General features: G+C 44.4%; 1 protein-coding gene across 1 annotated transcript in view; it reads left to right on the top strand.

Annotated features, from left to right (window-relative positions):
* Nucleotides 1-18983, top strand: part of LOC143958223 (cartilage intermediate layer protein 1-like) — a 148108-nt gene extending 129125 nt beyond the window's left edge. Inside the window, exons 7-9 of the mRNA XM_077467720.1 lie at nucleotides 6231-6339; nucleotides 10540-10697; nucleotides 16459-18983. Of these exons, the coding sequence (XP_077323846.1) occupies nucleotides 6231-6339; nucleotides 10540-10697; nucleotides 16459-18806 (2615 nt within the window). The 3' untranslated portion in view covers nucleotides 18807-18983. The remainder of the gene's footprint in view (nucleotides 1-6230; nucleotides 6340-10539; nucleotides 10698-16458) is intronic.
* Nucleotides 18984-20710: the final 1727 nt, after the last annotated feature.

Below are 20710 nucleotides of genomic sequence, written 5' to 3' on the forward strand. Positions count from 1 at the left end.
TCTTCTCCCTTACACGCCTGGACTCCTCGGGAGGGTGGAGCCCAGAACCATGGTGTTGGCTTTGTTTTAAGCCCAAGACCCACCTGTGCAATCATCCAGCCAGACTGCTGGCTGTTCCCAAAACCCGGTCCCAGGATTGGAGATTCCGTACTACCACATATCCCCCCCCCCTTTGTTTCGACCCAGAGGGCGGAACACCCAAGTTACTTTTGGCACCTCTGTGCCAGATACCATTTACAGAAGTACCCTCCTGTCCAACCTCGCTTCTCCTAATGGGGAACTCCACCCAATGCCTCCTTTGGTGTCTCCCTCTAAGCCTTACTGTCACTCTGCTATGAGCTTTGATGCGACCTTCCCAACTTTTCTTCCGAGTGCATTTCCACAAGCACTTCCTCTCCTGAAATCTTAATGGGTTCCCGTTGGTCTTCCTACCAACCCTTCTGCCTCCACGCTTCAGGTTCCCAGGTTTCCCCAAAACTCTCTCAGCAGTACTGTTCTGAGACTGTAGGGGGCCTATTTCTATAGTGTTTAGAACGGAAACCCACCTCTTATTTCTGGTACCTGACTCAGCAGTCACTAATTGATTACCAGGTTTACCTGTACCTTTGGACACCACATTATCATGTACCATTAACACATTATTTGGTTCATCATTGACAGACATATTCAAACCAACATTAGACCTCTCAATGTTGCACATATCACCAATGCCTTTTTTTTCAAAATTTGCTAGGGCAGAGTCTGCAAAGGGCACACATACCAGAGGGCCGCCATCACCCACAGGAACCTCACAGGATGCTACCTCCCCTGGGTTCACCCATTCTGCAGGCAGCTGTCCTACCACTTGACCCGTTCTGATGTCATCTGTATTTTTATCCACGCTCCTTGCCCATTCCCCTGTCCCGGGGACCTTATTAGGTTTGTCACCTAGACCAAGCACTGGACTGGGGACCCCAGTCTCTTTAACCACCTTTGTTTGAGCCCTGGTCAGGATCTCTGCTGCTTTCAGGTCCACACATCGCCCTTCCACCTCATGTGGTTTTTCTACTGGTGCAGTATACACGCCCTTCACCAACTGACCAGCACCACACTGGACCATAGCAGCAGAAATGCTTCCCATCTGGCTGTTAGGAGGTGTAACCACAGGCAATTTAGGCTTATTTTCAACTTCTCCAACGTCTGTCTCAAATATTTCTTCTGCACGTAGTCCAGCAGCATACGTAGCAGCAACTTTTAACAAAAGTAGCAAATTTAGGAATAAACCATTCCTGTCCTGTTTTGCTTTGCTCTGTACAGCCTGCCATACAGTGCTCCACCTAGTGGTACTGCGCAGTACCAGCCCATCAGACTGTGGAGGAAACACACTAGTATAGATTGGCTGTACATCCCAAAGTTCAAGCATCTCTTTTAATGCTTCAGTTATAAACCAGGCCCTTGACTCCAGACCTAAGTCCTTCCTGGGGACTTTCATGACACTGGGGATGCAGAGAGACTCACTTGCTGAGACTTGAAAAGTTGCAACGGTTAACAGAACCTCCTTCCGGCTGGAGGTAAACACAGCCTGGTGCTCCACCAGAGCGCTGCCAATTGCTGGACTCATACCCAACTTCTCAGGCTCAGCATCAGTGAACTGCTCCAGAACATTACCAGTGACGTCACGTTGACACTCCATGTCAACCTCAGTTGTGTGGGTCACGGACAATGTCTCTGCTGTGCCCTTATTTGGTTCATCCTGCTCACCAGGGTTAACTCCTGCAGCAGCCACCGTGCCCCCATGTACAGGCTGTTCTGCAGCCCCTCCTGCTGGCCCAGCAGAAACTGTGTCCACCTTATCTTTGTGCATAAAAGCCTTATCTATCAGGGAGATAAGATTTTTGCTCCAACTATCCCAATCTGTTGTATGTGCGCTCCCTTCTGCGGTACTCCTCAGCACCGATCCATCTGCCCAAGGAGACACATAAGAACAGACTGGCTTAGTTGCAGACTCATAACACCAGTCATTGTAAATCATGTCAGACTGTGGTAGCACAGGTTGCAATACACCATATTCACCACCTTTCTCTGCTTGCATTTCATAAGCCTCACACACGTTTGCATTTTTCACAGGTTGTGTTAATCCACCATTTACCTCCACATTTTTAGTACTAGCAGTTTGCACCAACACATTACTATTACACGGTACAGTTCCATTCTGTCCCACCAGAGTGACATCGCAGTTGTCCAGGGCAACCTCTGACTCCAATACATGAAGTTCCCTGGGGATTCCTGTGGACAACTGTGCTGTCTTACCACCAGTTGCTACAGGCAACGGCCCATTTTTGATAACCCCAGGTTCTTTCAGAGCAAAAGTTTTCCCAACAGCAGCAAACTTTTCATTAACAGTAACACTTATAGCATTTTTAGCATTTGTAGGCTGTCCTAGCCCATGGTCAACTTGAGCCTGATAGTCATTAGACACAACACTTTTAGACATCAACACAGGTTCTATTTGGACTTTAACCCTTGCATTCCCACTATATAGGGAAAAGTCATTCTCAAGTGCACATTCAGTGGCCCCACTAACTGGGGTCACTCTCACATCATCATGGACAGTCTCGTAACCAGTCCTTTTATACATGAAATCAGCAGTTCCAGCCATCATTTCATTAAAGACAGTCTTACCCACCGCAGTAGTTGGTGTCACCATCTTCATTTGAGTACGTCGTCTTATGCACCAGTCCTCTGCTGCACTTTTACTGGCCAACACCTCCTGGTGGCCATGGGATGAAACCACAGCAGGCATCTCCCACCGTTTAGCACCCCCTGCAGGCACAACAGGAAACTTCTTGTTGCTAGGGGTGACTGAAAACATATTTTCACCGGAATCTGGGCCTACAGACAAAACTTTCTCAGCAACATTATCTCCAGCCGTATTCCACAACCTAGGGCAAGAAAACATGCCATGCCCCAGCTGGCCACATTCCAGGCATGGTACTGGACGATTTTTTCCAAAAGCGATTCTCTCCTGGCGATTTCCAGCTGGCCGGAATGCACAGGCCTCTTTGTGGGGACGCTGAACCAAACCTCTACTGCAGCTCCTTTCAGGCATGAATTTCACTCCGGTTGCCATGGGAGACCGCACTCTCCCAGCAGAACTTTGCTGGCTCTCTCCAACATGAAAAATTGGCTCCTCCTTAAGCTGCTTTCCACGATCCTTATTAGATATAGCCCATGGTACAGAGACAGCCCGACTGGCTTCCTCTGCGTTGCTATGGGAAACCACTCTCATCCTCAGCCTTTGATCAGCCTCTCTCCTTGCATATCGCATGGGCTTCTCTCTGCTGGATCCCATCTCATGCTGTGACACATTCACATCTTTCACAATAGCTGTGGTTTTAACTGCAGCAGCTTTGCCAGAGGCAACAACAGCCCTCTTCCAGTTATGGACATCCAGCGGCTTTCCCCTTGCACTGAGGGTTGGCTTCCTTTCCTCTGTAGCTTGGTCCAGTGCTGCTAAATGCCGCTTGCACCAATCCACTGCAGATTCAAATGCTGGTGGACTCTCCATAACAGCAGTCACCTGTGCACTCATTGCACCAGGGTTGCTAGGGACAACCCCAGCCATTTTTCTCCTTGATAAACTCTGATCAGGTATGTATGGGGCTCGTTCAGGCGGTAACAACCCCTCCAACCACAGAGCTCTGTCTCTCATTTCAGCAAACCTGGCTTCTTTTAAGAGCTTTGACCGCCCCATACTTAGAGACTCCAGAACAACTTTAAACAGTCCAGCAAAATGAAAGTGTCTCTTTTAAAGCAAGTTGCTTTTCTCTTCATGCAAGCTTTTCTCACCTGCACATTGCACACACTGATTATGCTGTCTCATGCACACAAACACAGTTCATAGCAAGAGAAAAAAAAAAATTTGACTTTTCATTCACAGGTACACCACCTGCAACACGCAATGCCTTTTGCCTGGCTGCACTTCCACACACAGCCAATAGTTCCTGACTTGAACTTACTGTAGAGCAAGGACCCGGATTCCACCGTCTTCTGCCCGCGTTCTCCACCACTTGTAATATTTGGGGGTTATTTTAGCTTAAAGGTAGAGCTTACCAGTGAGCTGGATCCACACCAGATGTCGTTTAAGGGCTCGTAGGCCCACTTTTATTAAAGAAAGAAAAGTCAGATAACAAAATAGTTGCCCACACAGGGGTTTCAGCTTTCCACAGCAGTAATGTATGTAGAACCAAAAATACCAAGCCACCTGGCTCTCTTTAGCAGCACTGCTGCTCAGACTTCTGCTGCAGCCCTCTTGGCTCTTTAACAGAGTTCCCGTACACCCAGTACCTCAGCACTCTTTAACAGCTTCTCTTTCAGCCCACAAGCTTGGACCCTCTGTCTACTCTGACAGACCGACCTGTGCAGACATGCACACTTCTTCTCCCTTACACGCCTGGACTCCTCGGGAGGGTGGAGCCCAGAACCATGGTGTTGGCTTTGTTTTAAGCCCAAGACCCACCTGTGCAATCATCCAGCCAGACTGCTGGCTGTTCCCAAAACCCGGTCCCAGGATTGGAGATTCCGTACTACCACAATATATATATATATATATATATATATATATGTGTATATGTATATATATATATATATATATATATATATATATGTATGTACATACATATATATATATATATATATATATATATATGTATGTACATACATATATATATATATATATATATATATATATATATATATATTTATATATATTTATATATATATATATATATATATGTACATATATATATATATATATATATATATATATACATATACACATATATATATATATATATATATATGTACATATATATATATATATATATATATACCTGTCTGTAGACACCATTTTTTTGAGCTATGAGTAAGCACCCAGACCTTGGTGTGAAACATGTAAGCTGATACCTATAGTTCCCCTTCGTATCCGGCACTTGAATAAAGAAATTGCACAGGAGTGCGGCCGTCCAGCCTTCTTTTCTTTTAAGTATCTGTTTGCATACAGGGCTTTCACCCTCCATGTGGGATAGAGGTTTTTTGGAGAAGCAGGGTAAGGCCGCGTACACACGGGCGGATTGTCTGCCCAACTAAGTTCGGCAGACAATCCGACAGACAGTCCGTTCAAAATTTGCATGAACGGACTTGACCACACACGATGAGCAGACAGTCCGCTGAAAGCGTGCGCGATGACGTGTACAGCATGTACGACGGGACTAGAAAAACGACGTCCTATACACTGCAATGCAACCTTCAGCCGTGTAAACCCTTTCTGAGCATGCACCATACTTAGTCCATCCAACTTGCCTACACACGAGCGGACTGTCCGCTGAAACCAAGTTTGGACGGACAAAACCAAGTTTGAACGGACTGTCTTACGGAAATTCCGTAAGACTTTGTTTGTCAGACTGTCCGCTGAAAAAGTCCGCTGAAGCCCACACACGAGCGGATTGTCCGCTGAAACACGGTTCAGCGGACTAAGTTGGACAGACAATCCGCCCGTGTGTACGCGGCCTAAGAGGAACTTGTGGATTATGACAGAGCTCTGAACAGCGGCACTCCAATGCTAAAACTATGCTTTATTCAAATAATATTTAGGACACAGCAAATGACATCAGAGCGAAAGATGCTAACAGCAGGGTAAGAGGAACTGCCCTAGAGCGATGTACATCTACAACTGGAGACCACACACTTCATTACATTTGCCTTTGGGTCTGGTGCTCCACCAACACTTTCTCATTCACGTTCATGTGTGTAAATTTCATCTTGAGCTACTGAGCTCTGTAAACTATAGTCTTCTCTCAGAAAAAGATGATTTATAGCTCAACCTGCCGATTGCCCATGAAAACACAAAATATATTTTTTAACTGATTTTTTGTTTACTCTAGACCGCAATGCAAAACCACTATACATACTTTACCTATTACTGGCTGCTGGTTCTTTATTAACAAGCTGTTTAATGTTAATGTTTTATATATAAAAATAAAAGAACACATATACTTTATAGTTGGATAGGGGTGAAAATCTGATTGCCCTAGTGTGTGGGCAATGCTATTGATACAGATATGTTGTTGGCATTTCAACTATGTTGATGTAACCCCTATTGGATGTACTGTATGATTATTATTCTTGTTTTTCTTTTTCTTTTTCTTTTTTTCTTTTTTAAATACATGCTTTACATTTTTTCCCTCTCTCAGAAAAACCTTATATCGTGGAGAACCCAGAGACCAAAGTCAGAAGAGTGGGTCAAAGTGTGACCTTCTGCTGTAACGCTGTAGGTGAACCAGCCATAGAACAGTACCTGTGGTGAGTAACGTTAAAGAAACCTTTCGATACATTTAACAGTAAATGTTTTCGCTTTTCATAATTTCCTGTAAGTAGTGACCTAAACATTGAACATACACACCTATACAAATACAATAGATGTGGGATTTTACTGGTTGGATTTTGGAAGACAATTCTAACTACACTATATTACCAAAAGTATTGGGATACCTACCTTTACACACACATCAACTTTAACCACTTGCTGACCGCCGCACACCGATATATACGTCGGCACAATGGCAGCGGTGGGCAAATGGGCGTACATGTACATCCCCTTTTAGAGCCGGAGATAGCAGGCGCGTGCCCGCCGCGTACAGCGTGACTGCGCCCGCGGTTGAGTCCGCCGGTCTCCCAGCTATCATGTCACGGAGCCTCAGAACGGGGAAGTGCCTATGTAAAGAAGGCATTTCCGTGTTCTGGCTTGTGTCATGACAGAGATCACCGCTCCCTGTCATCGGGAGCACTGATCGATGTCATGTGACTTGAAGCTCATCCCCCCCACAGTTAGAATCCCTCCCTAGGACACACTTAACCCCTTCATCGCCCCTTAGTGCTTAACCTCTTCACTGCCAGTGTCATTTACTCAGTAATCAGTGCAGTTTTATAGCACTGATTGCTGTATAAATGACAATGGTCCCAAAATAGTGTCAAAAGTGTCCGTTGTGTCCGCCATAATGTCGCAGTCCTGATAAAAATCTCAGATCGCCGCCATTACTAATAAAAAAAAAGCCATAAAACTATCCCCTATTTTGTAGACGCTATAACTTTTGCGCAAACCAATCAATAAACGTTTATCGTGATTTTTTTACCAAAAATATGTAGAAGAATACATATCGGCCTAAACTGAGGGGAAAAAAATGTATATATATTTTTGGGGGATATTTATTATAGCAAAAAGTATAAAATAATGTTTTTTGTTTTTCAAAATTGACGCTTTATTTTTGTTTATAGTACAAAAAATAAAAACCGCAGAGGTGATCAAATACCACCAAAAGAAAGCTCTATTTGTGGGAAGAAATGGACGTCAATTGTGTTTGGGACTTCGCACAACTGCGCAATTACCAGTTAAAGTGACGCAGTGCCAAATCGCAAAAAGTGCTCTAGTCAGGATAGGGGGTAAAATCTTCTGGGGCTGAAGTGGTTAATGGCATCCCAGTCTTAGTCCGTAGAGTTCAATATTGAGTTGGCCGACCCTTTGCAGTTATAATAGCTGTCCACAAGGTTTAGCAGTGTGTCTATGGGAATGTTTGACCATTCTTCTAGAAGCGCATTTGTGAGGTCAGGCACTGATGTTGGATGAGAAGGCCTGGCTCACAGACTCCATTCTAATTCATCCCATAAGTGTTCTACCGGGTTGAGATCAGGACTCTGTGCAGGCCAGTTAAGTTCCTCCACCAAAAACTCAGTCATACATGTCTTTATGGACCTTGCTTTGTGTACTTTTAAGGGGAACCCTGTGCTCAAATAAAAAAAAATGGCATGGGGTCCCCCCAAATCCATACCAGACCCTTAACGGAGCACGCAACCTGGCAGGCCGCAATAAAAGAGGGGGGGTGAGAGAGCGCTCCCCCTCCTGAACCGTACCAGGCCACATGCCCTCAACATAGGGGGATGCTTTAGAGTCACCCCAAAGCACCTTGCCCCCATGTTGATGGGGACAAGGGCCTCATCCCCACAACCTTTGCCCGGTTGTTGTTGGGGTCTGCGGGTAGGGGGCTTATTGGAATCTAGAAGCCCCCTTTAACAAGGGGACCCCCAGATCCTGGCCTCTCCCCCTGTGTGAATTGTTAATGGGTACATTGTACCCCTACCATTTCACAAAAAAAGTGTCTAAAATAGTAAAAAAGACAGGAGACACTTTGGAGACAAGTCCTTTATAAAAAAAAAAAATACATAAAAATGTCCCGCTATGTAGATCTATCTCATGCCGCCCGACAGACCGAAAAAAAGGGGAAAAAAAGACAGCAACAGCTCCGCCTCCATGGGAGGCTTCCGCCGAGTGATGCTTCTTCTCGGTGACAGCTGTTATATAGCTGAGGGCTGACGCCACGCGACTTCAGAGGAAGGCAGGGTCGCCCCGTTTACGTCAATTCGCAATAGCAGGAGATTTTGACCGGTTCTCTATGGAGTCGGTTCACATATCTCAGCTGTGGCTCCGGGGCAAATTTGCCCAGTAGTCCTGTGCATCTTTTGGTCCGTTTCAGGTCAGAATTCAGTCAAAAATTGAAAGCGGACCTTAAAATGATGAACCAGGACGCACCACGCCCCTGCTCTGAGCCGCATGCGGAGATGATGTGAACCCAGCCTAAAAGGTGAACTATGCCTTAATGTTATTCTGTTAGCAGGTTCCCAATCAGCAAACCCATGGACATGTAGAAGAGCTGCAGCAGGGAATGTACTATACAATTCTGGGAAAAATGAGAATCACGATTGTTTTGCTTAGAATAAGGATCACGATTTTCGTGGTGTAACATCATCTTTCACATTATACAAAAAATTTAGCTCACTTTACTGTTTCATTTTTTTTTAGTTCATTTTAGTTCATTAAAGTGCAAATACAGTGTGACAAAATATTGCAACAACAACCATTTTATTCTCTAGGGTCTTTGCTAATATAGATAGATAGATAGATAGATAGATAGATAGATAGATAGATAGATAGATAGATAGATATAGATATCTATATATATCTATATATATATATATAATGTTTGGGGGTTCTAAGTAATTTTCTAGCAAAAAAATCACGATTTTAACTTGAAACCAACAAGTATCAGAAAAAGGTTTAGTCTTTAGTAGATAAACTTCCCTCATTTACAGACCGAAGTTCATACCTTTGATTTAAAGTGGATGTAAACCCAAAAAACATTTTTTAAATTAAGGCTTGTACCTTGTACAGTATAGGATTTCATGTCACCTGTGCCCAGTCTTGCCATGAAGAGTTAATCCAGCTCTGAGTAGCCCTCTTATCTTTTTTCAGTAAGATAAAAACTGGCACACAGAGAAATAGGTGTCAGTTTTTCCCCCTTGTTGTGAGTGACAGATAATTTACATATATCATGCAGGAGCCTGAGAGAGACATTCTGTGTACTTCAGATCCCCTCCTCCTTTCTTCTCCGGCTCTCTCAGGATTGGCTGCTCTAGACCTCAGCATGATTGGGCATGCTGAAGTCATGTGGTGACTTTTCTGGGTTTTGACTGGATGTTAGTGAGCATAGCAGAAGTTCAGTGTAAAAAATACACAGGAGAAAATGCATGTTGACAAGGGGAGGTGTCCCCTACTGACATTACGACTCCACCCATGAGCTCCGGACAACAGACCCACTTACAGAATCTGCAGTTTTTCAGGTCTCATAAAAGACAGAGGGAGGACAGTTGACAGATAAGGATACATGCAGTAGGCATGTACAGTGGAACCTCGGATTATGAGCATAATCAATTCCAGGGGTATGCTCGTAATCCAAAGTACTCGCATATCAAAGCGAGTTTTCCCATTGAATTCAATGGAAACTAAAATAATTTGTTCCGCATTGACTTCAATTGCATGCAATACCACATGCGGCCAGAGTCGGGGGGGGCACCGGAGAGCCTCAGAAAAGGCCGAAGAGGCCCGAGCACACTTTGTCTGACCTTGGCAAACCTCGGAAAGACTCCTTTCCGTGCATTTCCGAACGGCGCCCCCCCCCCCCCCCCCCCCACCTCAGGCCTCACTGCTTTTGGCCTGAATCCTGCTTGTTTTGCGAGACAACACTCGCAAACCGAGTTAGGATTTTTAGAAATACAGTGCTTGTTTTGCGAAACACTCGTTAACTGCGTTACTCGCAAACCGAGGTTCCACTGTATATCCTTATAGATAACCACCATGACAGTAGAAAGCGAGAGTGGGTTTACATCCACTTTAAAGAACAAAATGTTACAATGTTTATAGTTAGCTCAGTGGCTGAGGAATGTTGTGAAACTTGGCAGACTGCCTGTTTTTTTTTTTTGGGGGGGGGGGGGGGGTTTTGACAGCTGTTTGCTTGAGCAGGGAACTCTGCATAGAATCGTGAAAATGCTTTGCTGAGATCACAAGGGGGAAAGAATCGCAATCTCGATTCTTAACGATTAATCGTGCAGCTCTATATGTTACTGAAGACAATTTATATTAATATCACAACTCTTACCTTTTTTATTTTACAGGTACCATAATGGAACTTTGCTGGATCAAAGCACTTATAAATCCAATAACCAACTTGTTCTGAGGAAGCTGCAAATGAGCCAGGCTGGAGAGTACTACTGCAAGGCCAAGAATGATGCTGGATTTGTGAAATCCAGTCCTGCCAAGCTCAAGCTCATTGGTGAGATGAAACAAAGGGTGGAACTTACAACATGTTTAAACTAATTTAATCCCTCAGGAAACCAAGAGCATGTCGCACTTGGTCCCATTCAGATCCATCCTGCCTTTGCTAAGCAGCATTATTGGAATTTATCATCCACTTTCTGACCAAGCTGCTAGCAAGGAGAATGAATCATGAGTGACAGTGCTGGTCTCTAGCACCCAGGGCTACTTTGGAGACCAGCGTTACCATTCACAAAAAAGCATTCAGCCCTGCGGGCTCTGTGTCTATCAGCTGGTGCTTGCAAACATACACAGCCCAGGCAGATAGATCACACAGTACCGCTACACTGAGTGATCTTTTACTATTGTAAATAAACAAGCAGCACTGCAGCGCTGTGCCATACATGGCACCAACCCCGTCAGCACTGACTGTTTATTCATAATAGCATAGGTCCCAACTTTCCCTGATTTTGAGGGACTGTCCCTGATTTGGAACAAAGTTCCTCTGTCCCTCTTTCCTCCTCATTTGTCCCTCATTTTGGTCTGATCTATATAGTTGTATAGAAAATGCACTTTTTATCTTTCAAAAAGTGTTTCCCAGTGCTAAACCTTGCATCCAATTTCTAAATTGTTGCATCTGTAAATTTTAAAAGCCAATATAAAGGAATAGTAATGGTAAAAAAAAAGTCCTTGTGGAATTAATTAATCTTTTTGGGGAATTATTCACCTTTAAGGGGGTGTGTCCTATGCCTACATACTTTTGTAAGTAGGTGTCCCTCATTCCCATCTCAAAAATGTGGGAGGTATGTAATAGTAAAAGATCATTCAGAACTGCGGGGCTGTGTGATCTATCTGTAGTTGCTTGCAAACATACACAGCCCCAGCAGATAGATCACACAGTATTGCAGCACTGAGTGATCTTTTACTATTCTGAATAGAAAGGCAGTGCTGTGCAGCTCTTCATTCATAATAGTGCTGCAGGGCTGTGTGAGCTATCTGCCAGGGCTGAGTACAGTGAGGGAAAAAAAGTATTTGATCCCCTGCTGATTTTGTACATTTGCACACTGACAAAGAAATGATCGGTCTATAATTCTAATGGTCGGTTTATTTTAATAGTGAGAGACAGAACAACAACAAAAATATCCAGAAAATCGCATTTCTAAAAAGTTATAAACTGATTTGCATTTTAATCAGTGAAATAAGTATTTGACCCCTTCACAAAACATGACTTAGTACTTGGTGGCAAAACCCTTGGCAATCACAGAGGTCAGACATTTCTTGTAGTTGGCCACCAGGTTTGCACACATCTCAGGAGGGATTTTTTCCCACTCTTCTTTGCAGATCCTCTCCAAGTCATTAAGGTTTCGAGGCTGATGTTTGGTAACTCCAACTTTCAGCTCCCTCCATGTATTTTCTATGGGATTAAGGTCTGCAGACTGGCTAGGCCACTCCAGGACCTGAATGTGCTTCTTCTTGAGCCACTCCTTTGTTGCCTTGGCCGTGTGTTTTGGCTCATTGTCATGCTGCAATACCCATCCATGAACCATTTTAAATGCCCTGACTGAGGGAAGGAGGTTCTCACCCAATATTTGACGGTACATGGCCCCATCCGTCGTCGCTTTGATGCGGTGAAGTTGTCCTGTCCCCTTAGCAGAAAAACACCCCCAAAGTATAACATTTCCACCTCCATATTTGATGGTGGGAATGGTGTTCTTGGGATCATAGGCAGCATTCCTCCTCCTCCAAACGCGGCAAGTTGAGTTGATGCCAAAGATCTTGATTTTGGTCTCATATGACCACGGCACTTTCACCGAGTTCTCCTCTGAATCATTCAGATGTTAATTAGCAAACTTCAGATAGGCCTGTGCTTTCTTAACCACTTGCTTACTGGGCACTTAAACCCCCCTCAGTCCCAGACCAATTTTCAGCTTTCAGCGCTGATGCACTTTGAGTGACAATTGCGCGGGCATACAACACTGTACCCAAATGAAATTTTTATCATTTTTTTCCCACAAATAGAGCTTTCTTTTGGTGGTATTTAGTTACAGCTTGGAGTTTTATTTTTTGCTAAACAAACAAAAAAAGATGCAAAAAAAAAAAAAAAAAAAATCATGTTTTAATAGTTTGTTATAAAATTTTGCAAACGGGTCATTTTTCTCCTTCATTGAAGTGCGCTGATTAGGCGGCACTGATAGGCTGCATTGGTGGGCACTGATGGGCTGCATTGGTGGGCACTGATGGGCTGCATTGGTGGGCACTGATGGGCTGCACTGGTGGGCACTGATGGGCTGCACTGGTGGGCACTGATAGGCATAGTTAAGGCGGCACTAATAGGCACAGATAAGGCGGCACCGATGGGCACAGATAAGGCGGCACTGATGGGCAAAGATGGGCACAGATAAGATGGCACGGATGGGTGGCACGGATAAGTGGCACGGATGGGTGGCACGGATGGGCACTGATAGGTACCACAGATAGATGGGACTGATGGGCACTGATAGGTGGCTCTGATAGGTGGCACTGCTGGGCACTGATGGGCAGCACTGCTGGGCACTGATGGGCGGCACTGCTGGGCACTGATGGGCGGCACTGGGGTGCAGCACCTTTGAGGCAGATTGGGTGGCACTGTGGGTGGCACTGTGGGTGGCACTGTGGGGTGGCACTGTGGGGTGGCACTGTGGGGTGGCACTGTGGGTGGCACTGTGGGTGGCACTGTGGGCACTATGGGCACTGACAGGGGGCACTGACGGGGGGCACTTACTTTTTCTTTTATTTTACTTCAGGATGGCACTGCGGGAGGCAGGTGGGCACAGGCAGGTGGCAGGTGGTCCCTTGTATTGATGGCCGTGATCGGGACTGATGTCCCGATCACGGCCGCCGGTGATCGGCTTTTTTTTTCTCTCCTCGCGCTGTCAGCGCGAGGAGGAATAATAGCCGATTACCGGCTCCGTTCTATCACATGATCAGCTGTCATTGGCTGACAGCTGATCACGTGATAAGGGGTCGGGATCGACCCCTTACACGGATCGGTGATCAGGCGAGTCTCACGGACTCGCCGATCACAGAGCGCGCCGCGCGCGCCCCTCAGGGGGCGCGCAGGCCGCTCGTAACCAGGACGACGTCAATAGACGTAGTCCTGAAAATGTAGGTCCGCGCTAATGCCGTCATTTGGCAATAGCGCGGATCTGAAGTGGTTAAACAGGGGAACCTAGCGGGCGCTGTGGGATTTCCGTCTTTTTATTTTAAGGTGTAGTGTATTACCAATTGTTTTCTTGGTGACTATGGTCCCAGCTGCCTTGAGATCATTGACAAAATTCTCCTATGTAGTTCTGGGCTGATTCCTCACCGTTCTCATGATCGCTGAATTTCCACGAAGTGAGATCATGGAGCCCCAGACCAAGGAAGATTGACAGTAATTTTGTGTTTCTTCCATTTGCGAATAATCGCACTAACTGTTGTCACCATCTCACCAAGCTGCTTGGCGATGGTCTTGTAGCCCATTCCAGCCTTCTGTATGTCTACAATCTTGTCCCTGACATCCTTGGACAGCTCTTTGGTCTTGACCATGGTGGAGAGATTGGAATCTGATTGATTGCTTCAGTGGACAGGTGTCTTTCTTTTATACAGGTAACAAGCTGAGGTTAGAAGCACTTCCTTTAAGAAAGTATTCCTAATCTCAGCTCATTATATGTATAGAAGACACCCAGGAAATATTTTTGTTGTTACCCTGTCTCTCACTGTTAAAATAAACCTACCATTAAAATTATATACTGATCATTTGTTTGTCAGTGGGGAAACGTACCAAAATAAGAAGGGGATCAAAAATTTTTTCCCTCACTGTAGGTTTACAAGCAACCACACAATACATACACATAAACATGCACAGCCCCGGAAGAAACATCACACAGCCCCACATCATTGAATGATCTTTCGCTATTATGAATGAGCTATCAGATCTGTCTGTTCTTTCACAATAGTAAAAAAAACATTCAACACTGCAGGACTGTTTGAAGTGTGTCTGCCTGTAAACATACACAACCCCAGAAGATAGATCCCACAGAGCTGAATGATCTTTCACTATTATAAATAAGCAAGCAGCACTGTTGGAGCTGTGTCATAGATAGCGTTGCCACCTGTCCGGGATTCAACCAGACAGTCTGCGTTTTGAATCATGCGTATGGGTTTGAGACGGACTGAAATCCAGACACATTATTCAGACCGGGCTGTGGATCCCCAAGTAACCAAGATAGTCACACACAAATCTGTTGCTGTCTGGGAGCTGCGGGCAACTGTCTGGGGCCAGGTTCAGCATCACTTGGGGGCGCAGGGAGATGATGTCACCAATTTGGCCACACCCACTTTTCGCTGCAGCACCATATGTGCACCACATTATTACTCTCCTTGGGGCACCTGAAGGTGTTCCAAGCCACTAAAGTGTTCGGGTTTGGCTACAGTTGGTAGCTCTATAACACAGCACTGCAGCGTTGGTTGTGCATTTATAATAGTATGTGAACAGTCAGTTTGGAGAGTGGGTGGGAGCGCCGTGCTCCTCCCCCCACAAGCAAGCCCATAAATTGGTCTTCAGACTAGGGTGGAGCTACAGCTAGAATTGATGGAAGTAAAGAAGTGCTTCTAATCTGCAATAAGCCATCAATCAGAACGGAACCAAGTGCTATATGCACTTTCTCCTTTGGGGGATGAAAAAAAACAAACTTTGGTGAGAGCTCTCTTAAAAGAGAATGTGTAATGGTTTGGGTTATTTTTATGTAATGCCTTTAAAACTATTTTACATTTATTATTTAGTATTTATAGTATCCAAATAGAGAGTCAGAATGCACCGCAACACATGATTAATGATTTACAGAGCACTGTGGGTTGCAAAAGCAAGAGCATGGCAGAAGCTCTGTCATTTTGAGTTTAGCTTCATAAAGGACAATCTGGAAGGTGAGGAAGAGAGAAAAGGAAAGGGATGAGTTTCTGCTCTGAAAAAATTAATGCTTAGGATAGACAGGTAAACATGTGAAAAAGAGCCTAGAGCTCCATCTGCTGGCTCTCAAAATTTGGGATATTCTTTTACTTTCAATGATAAAAGTCACCAGGACAATAGAGGGGTTACATCTTCCTAACAGTGGAACAGACAGCAATAAAAACCTGACAGGGGTTCTATTCCATCTCCCCTTTATCAATAATTAAAACAAAAGTGTTGCCTTCAGTTATACTTTAATGTAATACAGCTCTACACAGCAGCAATGAGTTTGGGGGAGGTCCTATATACTCTTATATACTATTACTATTGACTAGATCAAGGGTCTCCAAACTTTCTAAACAAAGGGCCTTAACTGTTCTTTAAGCTTTTGGGTGGCCAGACTGTGGCCAGTGAGAATAGAAAACCTCTTGGCATCAGTGAAAGAAGACAGTGCCTCCTCATTGGTTTTAGTGGGAGGAATAGTGCCTCATTGTTTGTATGAGAGGAATAGTGCCCTATGATTGGCATCCATGGGAGGAATGGTGCCCCATCATTGGTGTCAGTGGGAGGAATAATGCCCAATCGTTAGGGTCTGTGGGAGGATAAGTGCCCCATCATTGGTGTCAGTGGGAGGAATGGTGCATCATCATTGGTGTCAGTGGATGGAATGGAATAGTGCCTCAAGGGCTGGTCAAAGGCAAGCAAAGAGCCACACCCGGCTGCAGTTTGGAGACCATTGAACTAGGTGATAGTGTATTATTACAACAACATATTTCAGTGTTTATAATTATTTTCAATGTTATATTTTCTTCAGCTAATGAAGAACATGCCTGCAATTCCAAACCAGAGAAACATCTCATTAGGCTTCCTCACGACTGTTTTCAAAACGCCACCAATTCTTTTTATTACAATGTGGGAAAGTGCCCCTCCATTTCCTGTCCTGGAGATCTGGAGAATGGACTGCGGTGTAAAGATGCAGTACCCTACTGCTGTGGAATCACTAAGACACAAGAAAAAGAGATCTCATGTCAAGGCTATGTTCTTCCAGTTAAAGTGGCTGTTGAGTGTGGTTGTCTCAAGTGCACAGAGACCAAAATAATTGTCCGTGGAAGAGCAATTGCTTCTGATACAGGGGAGCCCATGAGATTTGGGCACATATACATGGGAAATGCCAGAGTCAGCATGACAGGGTACAAAGGCACATTCTCCATCCAAGTTCCTGCAGACACAGAAAGGTTGGTTCTGACTTTTGTTGACCGACTACAGAAATTTGTTAACACCACAAAAGTTCTTCCATTCAATAAAAAGGGGGGCACTGTCTTTCATGAGGTCCATCTTCTTAGACGAAAAGAACCAGTGATACTGGACTCAATGAATACAAATCAGATAGCACTCGGAGATGTAGAACACAGTGACCCGATGGCCGAACTGGAAATTCCACCAAACTCTTTCTATCGACAGAATGGGGAGCCCTACAATGGGAAGGTTAAAGCCAGCGTTACATTTTTGGATCCACGAAATGTTTCAACTGCTCCTGCTGCACAGAGTGACCTAAACTTTGTCAATGAGGAAGGAGATACCATGCCACTAAGATCTTATGGAATGTTCTCTGTTGACTTTACTGATGAGAAAGGTGTAGAATCTTTGAATGCAGGAGCAGTTAAAGTCTTCCTTGACTCCACACAAGTCAAAATGTCGGAACACCTTGAGAAAATGAAGTTATGGTCCCTAAACCCAGAAACTGGGCTCTGGGAGGAAGAAGGAGACTTCGTGCAAGGTGCAGTTCGGCGTGGTAAAAGAGAGGAGAGAACTTTCCTTGTTGGCAACATGGAAATAAGAGAGAGAAGACTTTTTAACCTTGATGTTCCTGAAAGCAGAAGATGTTATGTCAAAGTCCGTGCATACCGAAGCGAAAGGTTTCTACCAAGTGAACAAATAGAAGGTGTAGTGATAAACTTAATAAATATGGAACCTACACCAGGATTCTCTTCCAATCCTCGTGCTTGGGGTCGTTTTGACAGTGCCATAACTGGCTCAAATGGAGCCTGTTTGCCTGCATTTTGTGATGACCAAAGCCCAGATGCATACACTGCATTTGTAACAGCCACACTGGGAGGAGAAGAACTGGAGCCAGTAGAGTCTTCTCCCAAATTCAACCCAAATATTATTGGTGTTCCACAGCCCTATTTGAATAAACTGAATTACAGAAGAACTGATCATGATGATCCCAAGGTCAAGAAGACAGCTTTTAGCATCAATGTAGCTAAGCCAAGTCCCAATGCTGCTGAAGAGAGTAACGGCCCTGTTTATGCTTACGACAAACTTCAAGAGTGTGAAGAGGCACCCTACAATGCTGCACATTTTCGATTCTACAGAGTTGAAGGTGACCGGTATGACTTCAATTCTGTATCTTTTAATGAAGATGACCCAATGAGCTGGACTGCAGACTATTTAGCTTGGTGGCCAAAGCCAATGGAGTATAGAGCTTGCTACATGAAAGTTAAGATTATTGGTCCTCAGGAGATTATTGTGAGATCTAGAAACATGGGTGGCACGCACCCCGAGACAGTTGGTCAGCTGTATGGCATTAGAGATGTGCGTAGTACCAGAGATATGGAGGAATCCAATCTGTCTTCAGCATGCATTGAATTCAAATGTAGTGGCATGTTGTATGATCAAGATCGAGTTGACCGTACACTTGTGAAGATTGTTCCACAAGGAAGTTGTCGAAGAGAAGCCATTAACACCATGCTGCATGAATATCTTATCAACCACGTACCCATGGCTGTCAACAATGACACCAATGAGTATACAATGTTAGCTCCTCTTGACCCTCTTGGGCACAATTATGGTATCTACACGGTCACTGATCAGGATCCAGGAACTGCTAAAGAGATTGCCCTTGGCAGATGCTTTGATGGCACTTCTGATGGGACTTCAAGGGTCATGAAAAGCAATGTAGGAGTAGCTCTTACTTTTAACTGCTTGGACAGAGATGTTGGGCAGCAGAGTGTGTTCCGTACTGGGAATGGACTGGCAGCTGCAAGCGTCGCCAGACAGGGTGGCAGAAATGGAAGACAACAAAGAGAAAGCAGTGGACCTAGGTTAACAAATAGACTAAGGGCTCTCTTAGCTACCAGACAACGCAGCGATACCCAGTAGATAGTGAACGAATGTCAAGTCAGTTTTTATAGCATACCATTTACCTTTATTGGTATGCTAAAAATGTTCTGTTAATGGCCATGGCTAACAAATGATGAGTCCATTTTAAAAAGTCATTGGCTGAGATGGTTTTGGAAAAAGTTACAAATGAATAAACTGAATATATACACTTATCAATACCTGTACTCAAGGCTTTCTCCATTAAGCCCCGTACACACTATCAGATTGTCTGCTGAGTTTTTCCTTCAGATTTACCAAAACCATGTAGTAGAAGGGCCTGCCTGATTGCATACACATTGAAACTGCTAAGGCTTGACCTCATATTATATGGTTTTGGTAAATCTGAAGGAAAAACTCAGCAGACAATCTGATAGTGTGTACGGGGCTTTAGTCACCCAAGAACCACAAGAATCAACATAACACATGTAAAAAGGAAATAAAATAATGACCTGTCACAGCTGTAATAACTTAGAACCGTCAGGGGAGAACTTCAGAAAAGACTTTTCTTTCTTGATGGAGTGAAATCACTAATGGCACACAGACTCTTCACCTCTAGTATTTCATCCGTGAAGATCTAAATCATAGAATATCTGTCTGACTTAATGACTTCCTTCCGTCTGTCATCCTGTAGTTTGTACTTTTCAACAATGCAATCCCCTCCTCCTCCAGAGAATTGGCTGATAAATGTAAAAAATATCCTTCCTTGTACATGGCCCAATGAGGATCTTTACATGATCTGTTCGAGTATTACGAGAATTCTGCAGACACAAGTAGTCTATAAATTCCAGTTTAAAAGAGAGAACGGCTATTGTGTCATTATGAAGCCTAGTTTTGGAAGCGCTATGCTATAAAGCTATTATCTCATTATGCTGCTTTAAAGCAAAATTCCAGTTCCAATACATACACTATGTTGTCAAAAGTATTGGGACACCTGCCTTTACATGCACTTTAATGGCATCCCAGTCTTAGCCCCTGTACACACGGTCAGAGATTTTGCCAACCAAACCCGTCGGATTTAGTCCGACGGATTGTGTCCGAAACTGTTGCATACACACGGTCGGACAAAATTGGCGAAAAATCAGATCTTTCAGAACGTGATGACGTAATTTCGTTACAATGGGACTATATTCAGGCTAGTAGCCAATAGCTTTGATGTAGGAATTTGATCTGAGCATGCGTGGCACTTGGTCCAATCAAAATTCTCTACACATGATCGGAGTATGTCCGATCGGAGCAGTTGGTCGGGAAATATTTCCAACATGTTGGAAAATTGGGTCCGACAGATATTCCGACGGAATCAGTCCGATGCATACCACACACAGTCGGATTATCCGACGACACGGTCCGATAGGACACATTCCGACAGATTCTCCGACTGTGTGTACAAGGGCTAAGTCCGTAGGGTTCAATATTGAATTGGCTTGCCATTTGCAGCTATAACAGCTTCAACTCTTCTGTTAAGGCCGTCCACAAGGTTTAGGAGTGTGTCTATGGGAAAGTTTTACCATTCTTCCAGAACTGAATTTGTGAGGCCAGACACTGATGTGGATGAGAAGGCTTGGCTCGCAGTCTCTGTCTAATTCATCCCAAAGGTGTTCTATCGGGTTGAGGTCAGGACTCTGTGTAGGCCAGTCAAGTTCCTCTAGCCCAAACTTGCTCATTCATGTCTTTTTATGGACCTTGCTTTGTGCACTGGTCTAAATCATTTGGTGGAGGGGGGATTGTGGTGTGGGTTGTTTTTCAGGGGTTGGCCCCTTAGTTTCAGTGAAGGGAATTCTTAAGGTGTCAGCATACCAAGATATTTTTGACAATTTCATACTCCCAACTTTGTAGGAATTGTTTGGAGATGGCGCCTTCCTGTTCCAATATGAGTGCACACTCACAAATGCTCTTCTGGAAGAATG

The sequence above is a fragment of the Lithobates pipiens genome, unplaced genomic scaffold (genome assembly GCF_037356315.1).
Source record: "Lithobates pipiens isolate NorthernLeopardFrog02 unplaced genomic scaffold, aLitPip1_a1.2 Scaffold_6, whole genome shotgun sequence".
NCBI lineage: Eukaryota > Metazoa > Chordata > Amphibia > Anura > Ranidae > Lithobates > Lithobates pipiens.